Genomic DNA, 9,045 nt, shown 5'->3' on the forward strand with positions numbered 1-9,045 from the left:
CTCAAGCATGGAATCGCGTGGGTGGTGGTGGTGGACGACGTCCATACACGAGCTCGCTCAGGGGTCCGACTTTGTCGGCGGTGGCGCGGGTTCATGTGGCGCTGGATCCCCCTTTGGCTTTCGGTCGGGACTCCGAAGGTGCGATTCTGATCTATTGGTTGTGCGCTCCTGACCGGCTGGCCCAGGGGGAATTATGCGTCGTGTGGACAATCATCGGCGATGGTGATCTGACCTTCATGCTCCAGCTCTGGTCATATTCGACCCCTGGGTCCACAGGCACGGGCAGGACTCTAACCGGCGAGTGGCCACTGAAAGTTTGCATGAGGGTTCCTTCCTCCAGATCTGGTGGTTGACTTCGAATGTGAGATCAAACTGCAGACGCCGGCTTGACGCAGAGGGATGGTTGTGCAGCGACGGCGAAAGCACATCGTATGTAGCTGCTGGGATCGAGGAAAAGTGGTGGCAACAACACATGAGCGACGTTGATGATGGTGCTACGAGCACTCGGTCTCGAGCTCCGGGGTGAAAACCTAGCTATGACCCGAGTGGGTTGTACCTGGCAATGTCGATGTTTTTACATCGTTACCTTGTTAAAGGCTTTGCTCGGATGTGCTTGGACTGGTTCTTTAGGGTGAAAACCTACATTCTGGCCTAGTGTGGTTCGATCCGGCGACGACATCTCTTGATCGGCGCTCCTTTCGTGATGGTGTCGCTGTTGAAGAACCTCACCGTCCATGTGATGTCATAGAATTGTTGGTGCGGATATAGTTATTGTTGTAGTTTGTCGATCGCATATCTGATCGCTTTGTTTTTTTTTCTCGACTACGGATAGTTTTGGTCTTATATGACTTTGCTATTGGCTGGCGTGTTTTTGTGTGTGTGCGCGCGCGCGTGTGCGTTCCTATTGGCTGTGTGCATCTTAGCAATGCAGATATTGGCTGTGTGCTCATTGTGTTCTTATCCTCTTGATACTTCATTTTGAGCCAATAAAATTCACCCTTTGTCGAAAAAGATTGATATGTTTGCCTAACACATTGTTACATCCAACAAAGTCAGTATTTTTGTGCACCTTAGACCTAGTACCGAAGAAAACGAGCATGGCCACTTGCACTTATGTACCTGTTTGTGGGAATGCCCTTAAGATTGATGGGTGAACCAGGTAGCATCGTCTTCCAGTAGTATTCTTCAGGCGTCAAGGTTTCCTGCGCTATAGCAATATATAGCAAGGATAGCTAAGACGCTCATGCACCTCAGAACTTTCATGGTTTGAGATTTTGTGGGTGCTAGAACGTTGGCACTCCAGGTTCCCAAAATACCAAGTGCACCATCGATGACTCCCTTCTGACGAGAGACTTTTGGAGATTCACAATTTCATAACCTTTTCTTCATTTTAGTTGCCTCCACTATCTTGTTCTCCTTCAAGAACGCAGTCGACACTACCAAACTATTAGTGCACTTGTTTGGCACTAGATTGATGTAAACGTTGTACCTAAGGCTGGCCAAACAAGGTTGGCCCAAAGAACACTACTGGGAGACGATGCTCCCTGGTTCACCCATGCCATCAATCTTGAGGACTTTCGTGCAAAAATGTTTCCTATGCTATAGCAATAACAAGGATTGCCAAGACGCTCATGTACCTAAGAACTTTCAAGGTTTGAGATTTTGTAAGCACATATGATCGAAACATTATTCTGCTCCCGTGTTTTATATAGTACTCATAATGTCTTGGATGCGTTCACTCAACCACCCCAACAGCGGCATGAATTTTGCGCTTCCTCACGCATTTTCAAAGGCCAACAATATAACTATGCCAAAATGGCATGAATGCTTCACCTCTTTGGGACCTCTACCAGGTAGGAACCGTCCGGTCATGTCCAAACCTGAGGTAGGTCCATAGGAAAGCGAATATGCGTGCAAGAGTGCATGCAGCTTCCACTTGATCTCGAGGAGACTATATGCATGGCTTCCTTGAACAACGAGCTGAGTGACCACCAACATACACGGTGTGCCTCTCTTTTCTGTATCGTGAAGTTCTAGGTCCTTCAATCTTTACGGTGATGATGGAACCCCACCCCCTCTGTTTCGCCCTCTTCGAAAAACGGCATACCGATTTAGGAGACCCACTGCCACACACGATCAAAATAGGTAGTAACAGTTACTGGTTCTCAGAAACCTGGTTCTCAGAAACCGCAATTGGTTAACCCTGGAAGGTGATGCCATCTAGTTTCTATGGCCACGCAAAATTGGGAGACAATGCAACCTATTTTTTAACGAATTTTCACACATACTTAGACCACATGCATGCGTATAAGCGTATCCATGTAAAAAAACATTTTTTTTCAAAACTTTTAAGCACTTGCTTTGGGGGGTTCAAAATAAAGTGCTCTGTTGCCCCCATGTTCTGAAAATCCGTTTTAATTTATTCTTCTCTTCTTAAGGTTGGCAATGGATTCACCCGCAAAAAAAAAAGGTTGGCAATGGATAGCATCGGTAGTGGTTCTGTTTCTCGAAACCAAAGTGGAAGCTCAAACTCAAATGCAGGCAGTGGAGGAGTCTAACGCATTCCTAATGCCGACTCGCTTGTGTGATTCCTCCAAATCCAGTACATCCAAAGTTGTCACCTTTTTGATTCTGGAATAAAAATCACTAATTTATATATACAAGCATGAGGAATGGATTTTAAAATTGTCACACCTTTTTGTTTCCCGTATAAAAATCACTATTTTTACATTTTTTACATTTAGTATTAAATATATGAAAACACATCCCTTGTCTTCCTTGACTAGCTGACAAGCACAAGTGCTATGAGATGTGAAAATAAATTCTCCATCAGTTTACAGGGTTGCCTGATGGTTTCGATGAGGAATGCCGCCACTCGATAAAAGTTGGTACAGCATATGAAGCTTAATTATATTTCTATTTATTGGAGAGCTACATGGATCGAACATCCAATGCACCGCCGTATCACGCCATGCCACCCCACACCATCTGATCTATATTGTTTCCTCTGGGTCACACGATGAGAACACAGTAGTGACGCGGGTTTAGTTACCGCCGTCACATGGTAGCATTGTGAAAATTAACTTGCGATGTTTAACTTCCCTCACGTCCTTGGCATGAAAAAAATACAATCAACCGTCAAGTCTAATCTTGTTTAGCTTCACAAATCCTCTTTCAAGTGAGAATTTTCTCAACATTTGTTATTCCTCACTGTCACCACATGCGCAAGAGCCCGATTCTTCCACGCGTTTATTCGAAATCGAAAATAAATGCATAAATTTTGCAAATATCTTATCAAAGCTACTTCCCTTAAGACAGATCTAGCTAAGCACCAGAAATTGAAGTTCACGTTAGGCAAAACAAGTAACATGCGTGACTTAAAGATGATGATCACAATCCACCCATCTCTGAAATATGACAAGAATAAAAAAACCCTAACAATCCTCATGCTGCCTTTTTGTGTGAACTCGACTTACATGCATGGATCTACCACTTGCCAAGACGGGAAACAAATAGTGCCGGCCAGTCCATCTCCAAAAACACGACCTTCAGACGGTTAAGCCCATCAAAACCATCGGGCAACTCAAATTGCTCCATCACTCCCGTCTCAAGGCCAGCGATGTAAATCCGCCTCTAGCTATCCTTGAGTAGCATCACGCCACTCTTCTCTCCTAACAATCTCATGTATATTTTCTCAGGCCTTCTTTTAAACTGCCCAGGTGGTTTCAACTCGACAGTACGCGTGGTGAGCCGCCTGGCCTTGGCAATAGCACCATCATGACTCTTCTTTTCGTCCTGCTGCATGCAGATCTTTAGCTCAAGGCCTGGTCTTGACAGAAGTAACACCAAGGGCGTCCCATCTGCGGTGACCGCAAGTTGTGGGTCTTCGTTGGTTTCCGAGTAAGTTGTCCTGTCCATAATGATTGTCTAAGATATGTGAAACGTCTCCATGTCCATGTCAAGAGAGTAGTCAGGGTACCTGTTCCAGACGCTCCAATGCACCTTACCGCGAGACACAATGGCATCCGGATGCTTACAGTCATGGATCCCCCCAGCAGTGACAAAAGTTAATTTTATAGGCTTGCTCCACCTTGACTCATTGGATGACAATGTGTAGAGGCTGGGCGGGCCGAGATTCATCGTGCCGATGATTAACACTTTGAAGAAGGTCGAGTAGACCGGTTGCAAAGACTTTTGCTCTGCGCTCGACGAGCAGGCTGCGCTAGTTAGGATGGCGTGGCCGCTTTTGGCGAAGTCCAAATGTCCGCATAGCGGGGGAAGCACTTCGCACACGCCAATGAGCAGATTGCACACAGCCAGATGAACGACAGACTTGCCGTACTTATAGCCAGGAGCTATGTCCGGAGACAGGCGCACGAGAAGGAGGTCGCGGCGCGCAGTGAGCGGCTCGGCGCCGTCGAGAAGGCACGCGTCGGCGTCGGGAAAAAAGGAGATGAGGGAGCGGCGGGCGAACACCGACCGTGGCGTCGGGACGAAAAACGTCGCAAACATGGGCTCCCATGTCCGGAAGTTGGGGTCCATACGGTCGAGCCGTTTTGGGGCCAAGAACCCGGCAAGGAAGCGGCTCACCCTGTGATCATCGGGCCAGCGACGACGAAAGAAGGAGGCATCGGCTACGAGGTGGCTCCAGTTCTTGCACGTCACGGCGCAGCAGAAGAGAGCGGCCATGCCTTCCACGCGGATGAGGATCTCGCGGACGGCGTCCTCCGGGAGCGACACCGCCTCGGGCTGTGGCGCGGCCGTCTCGTCCATCTATCGATCTTTAGCGTGATCGCGTCTGTGACGTGTGTGCAGCTGGACGAGGATCGAGAGTATTTGCAACGTGATGTCAATCAAACTAAGGCACGTCCGATCGATCCAGCTGTAAATTGTGGTTTCGTACTAAAAATTGGCCGGCCCAACACGTTGCACGGCTTGTGCTCGCGTCGTTCACCGTCCATACTCCCGGACCAATTTTTAGTACGAAGCCGCAATTAGTTCACCGGCTTTGTGCTCACGCCGGTGGCGAAGGAGAGGAATGTAGTCTCTCACGCCGCACACCGCCTTCCGCCTCGTATGTAGAGTACATGTTGGCAACAGAATCGTACCCAAACACGATCAAGAAGCCACCTCTCAAATCCGACCTATTTCAGGATTTTCGGTGATGCGCATTCAGTGGGAGGAGACGTTCCCGTCGACGACGAGGCGCCTACGATGACTTCGTAAATCTCAAGATGATATGCCGGCTCAGTCTTTTGAAGGTGCTCATAGGGGTAGGGTGTGCATGTGTACATTCATATGTGTGAGTTTATGTGCGTGTATATGAGTGCTTGTTTCTTTACTGATGTTCAGAAAAAAACAATCCGACCCGGTCTCTCCCTGCACACCCATCGTCGATCCCATAAAAATCCCTGCTCAGACTCAGAGGCAACACGCACAAATCAGATCTACCTCTGCCGAGAACAATTACTGGATTAGATTCCAGGATCGCCGCCTGTTTGAACCCGCCCATCATAGCGGAGTTGGACGCCTCCCAAGGCATCCCGCCCTGGATCACCCTCGACACAAGGTATACCTTGCACACCGTGTCAACTCCACCACGGCTGGAGCCGAGACAAGCAAAGGCCACGCCGTCCAGGCCTCCATCTGCTTCGCGCACCCGCTGGCGCTCTCCTACGTGTGCACCCACTGCCCCGGCCTCCAGCACGCCAACTTCGCCGGCGAGCCACGCGTTGTTCGCTCCGAGAAACAGTTCCTTCTCCTGCACCTGCCGCTCAACTGGTCCACCAAGCTCGTGCGGCGGTCCAGCGAGTACTACATGTACCAGGCCGTTCCGGGGAGACCACCGACGATCACCCGGATTCCGGACCCACCGGGTCGTAACTTCCTCGTGCCACGCGATCTTGGTATCCACTGTTGCGGCAACAGCGGGGAATACACCCTGGCTGGTCTGTACCCGAGCCATGATGATGCTCAACGAGGATATGAACTTCACTTGTACTCGTCGGTGTCGAGAGCATGGACTAGGAAACCTGCTTATCTGGAGAAACCACTGATTGAGGAGGAGCTTCCTATTGCGTCGCACAAGGTAATCCCCCTTGGAGGGAGCCTGCAAGGCGGGGTTGATCTTTGGAGGGGTATTATGGTGTGTGACGTGCTATCTGATGAGACTATACACATGTGGTTCATCCCACTTCCTGGCCTGATGCCTGGGAACGAGGCTGATAGTCATTTGTGCCCATGGGTCGTCCGAGACATCACCTTGCACCAATGGATCACTCAAATTAGTCGAGATCGAACTTGTTTCTCTACCCCCAAAAGACATAGAAGAAGAAGGCATTGCGGCGGCATATCTTCCAGATAAAAGTTGTGATGATTCATCCTTTGTGAAACAAAGCAATGATTTGGACTCCATGGTGCCTCACAAGTTAATTGGTTGGAGGTCCGTCACATGGAAAAGACTCCTTTCGGATGACGGTTGGCGCATGGGGTGCCTGGTTCATGGTGAAGACATATTGGTTGTGAACCCAGACCATTCTGCTTCGTTGGCTGAGCTTGGGGACAACACTACTGGTAAGTCATCAATAATGAACTTGTTACCATCTTTCCCCGCCCCAAGCATTGTTTGGTGAGGTTAGACATGAAGAAGGCACAAATGATCTCTATTGACATGGGAAACAAAACACTGAAGACAACGGTACCATGTCCTACTGCTGAACTGGATGACCACTGCCCCCATTTCCCATGTGTGTTGTCAAAGTATCTGAGCAACGCCCCAGCTTTGTGAGAGATTGTACGAGCAAGAAACTCCGGAACTGTAACCGAAAATCAACAACTCAGCTCTTGTGCTCAAAATGTAATCAATATGCCAAATCGAGCTCAGGATGCTTACCCCCAAAGCGTACAGGCAAGCCACTCCGTAAACGTGACTAGAAATCGATGTCCGAGTTCTCATGCCCCGGAGGTAGTTATTGCGCCAAATCGAGCTCAGAATAGTGGGCCGAACTTGACATCCCATCAAAGCTTTGGCTCGTTGGATACATTAACTACTATGTACAATGGGAGTCACGTTGGGTTTGGGTATGCTGATTGCACACTCTCGGGCTATGTCAACTACCAACAACCATTGCCATTGCAGCATCAACCAATGTCCAACCTAACTCGGTACATCTTGCCGGGTTGATCTCATCATGCCGAATGAACGCTCATCCAGCATACCCCGTGGTTAACACAACCGCCTTTGGACGAATGATTCATCCGTTTTCGCTGAATAACTACCTCCAGTTTCAGATTCCATCACAGGATCCTGAGCTGCCAATGCCCAAAAAAATTTCAATACCTACTGCAATGGGCGGCCACTTTGTTCATGGCAGCAGGTGCCCAAGGGCTCATCGAAACTCACCCTATGAACGGCCCGCCAAATGATTTCAAGAGCCAATGAGGGCTTTTACTAGGTGGTGCACCTATGAAAACCTTTACTAGGTGGTGTAACCACATTGTTACAACCGGGCCATATCATGATAATCTCATGTGTTACTCTCTAAAATTTCTTGTTACAAGCATCACATCAACCATAGCTGATTTCTTATTTCAACCCTCCCTTAAAAAGGATCTACCAATATAAGGGCTGGGAGGCAAAAAAATTAACTGGAGCTCACTGTTTTTTTAATACAGTACAAACGCAAGCGCTCTTATACACGCGCATATAGTCACCCCTATGAACACACACACGCAGACCCTACTCTATGAGCACCTCTGAAAGACTGAGATGGCATATCATCTTGGAATTCACGAAGTCACCGTAGGCACCTCGTCGTCGACGGGAACGTCTCCTCCCACTTAATGGATACAACCTTGACTGCTACCGCGCCACGACCACTCTTCTGGAGATGGCATAACTGCTATTGACGATGTATTGTTTTATTGCACTTCTAGGCATCATGTTTGGTCGATTGATCTGCCCTTGAGTGTTTGTAATACTATACCATCTTCTCCATACCAAAACTTGTCAGTTCCAAGGAAAATAGAACGGTTATTCAGTGAGGTTTTTAGTTTGGGCCTTTTCCAATGTAAAATGTATTTTTATTTTTAAATACTAACTAAGAATGTATACATTTTTAAAAAAATGGACATCCTAAGTTTCAAAACTTCATGAATTAAAAACAACATAAATTATAAAAATGGTCTCAAATTTTGAAATACTCATGAATTTTAGAAATATTCATAAATATTGTAAAGAAAAACAGGGTCCACTAATTTTAGAAAAATCAAGAACTACAAATATTCATGAATTTCAAAAATACATTTACCAATCTAGAAACATATTCACGCATATAAAAATGTTCATGAATTTGATAATTGTTCACTTCTAAAACATATTCAGATGTTTGGAAAATATTTGTGAATTTAAAAAACGTTCATCAATGTTAGAAGTGTGGAAAATAAAGTTTAGAAGGAAAAAAAAGATAAAATAAACAGACCTATGCACGAACTAGGAATAGCAATTGCAGTGTGTTAGTACTCCCTCCGGTTGTTTTTACTCCGCGTATAAGTTTTTGTCAAGTCTAACTTTGTAAATTTTGAGAAAATTTATATTAAAAAATATCAACATCAATATCTGCAATACCAAATGTATATAATATGAAATTAAATTTCATAATGAATCTAATGATAAGTATTTATTAGGTATTGTGAATGTTGATACTTTTTTCTATAAGTTTGGTCAAACTAGAGATACTTTTACTTAGAGAAAACTTATATGTAAACTAAAAAGGAGCGGACTCAGTATCGTACCAAGCTGAATGCTAAACTCACAAGCCAGGTTGGCATATAAACCAAGTCAAAAAGTTAATGGTTTCTAAATTTGACCAAGCCTATATGCACAAATGAAGATAAATAATACCAAAAAAATATCAGTATATCCACCATTGGATATATTTTCATAATGTATTTATTCAACATTTAGTTGTTAATAATTACTTCTATGTATTTTATAAATTTTAAAATAACTGATTTTCAACTGAAATTATATGTCATCATCTATTT

At 45.9% G+C, this 9,045-nt stretch overlaps 1 protein-coding gene across 1 annotated transcript; it reads right to left on the reverse strand.

Moving 5' to 3' along the window:
• Positions 1–3,382: 3,382 nt before the first annotated feature.
• LOC123134890 (uncharacterized) lies at positions 3,383–4,830 on the reverse strand. The gene is made up of 2 exons (XM_044554042.1): positions 3,980–4,830; positions 3,383–3,910 (listed from the first exon to the last, which is right to left on the reverse strand). The coding sequence occupies exons 1-2, from the start codon at positions 4,771–4,773 to the stop codon at positions 3,634–3,636; spliced, it is 1,071 nt and encodes a 356-aa protein (XP_044409977.1). The 5' UTR covers positions 4,774–4,830; the 3' UTR covers positions 3,383–3,633.
• Between the last annotated feature and the right edge of the window lie 4,215 nt (positions 4,831–9,045).

The sequence above is a fragment of the Triticum aestivum genome, chromosome 6B (genome assembly GCF_018294505.1).
Source record: "Triticum aestivum cultivar Chinese Spring chromosome 6B, IWGSC CS RefSeq v2.1, whole genome shotgun sequence".
Classification (NCBI taxonomy): domain Eukaryota; kingdom Viridiplantae; phylum Streptophyta; class Magnoliopsida; order Poales; family Poaceae; genus Triticum; species Triticum aestivum.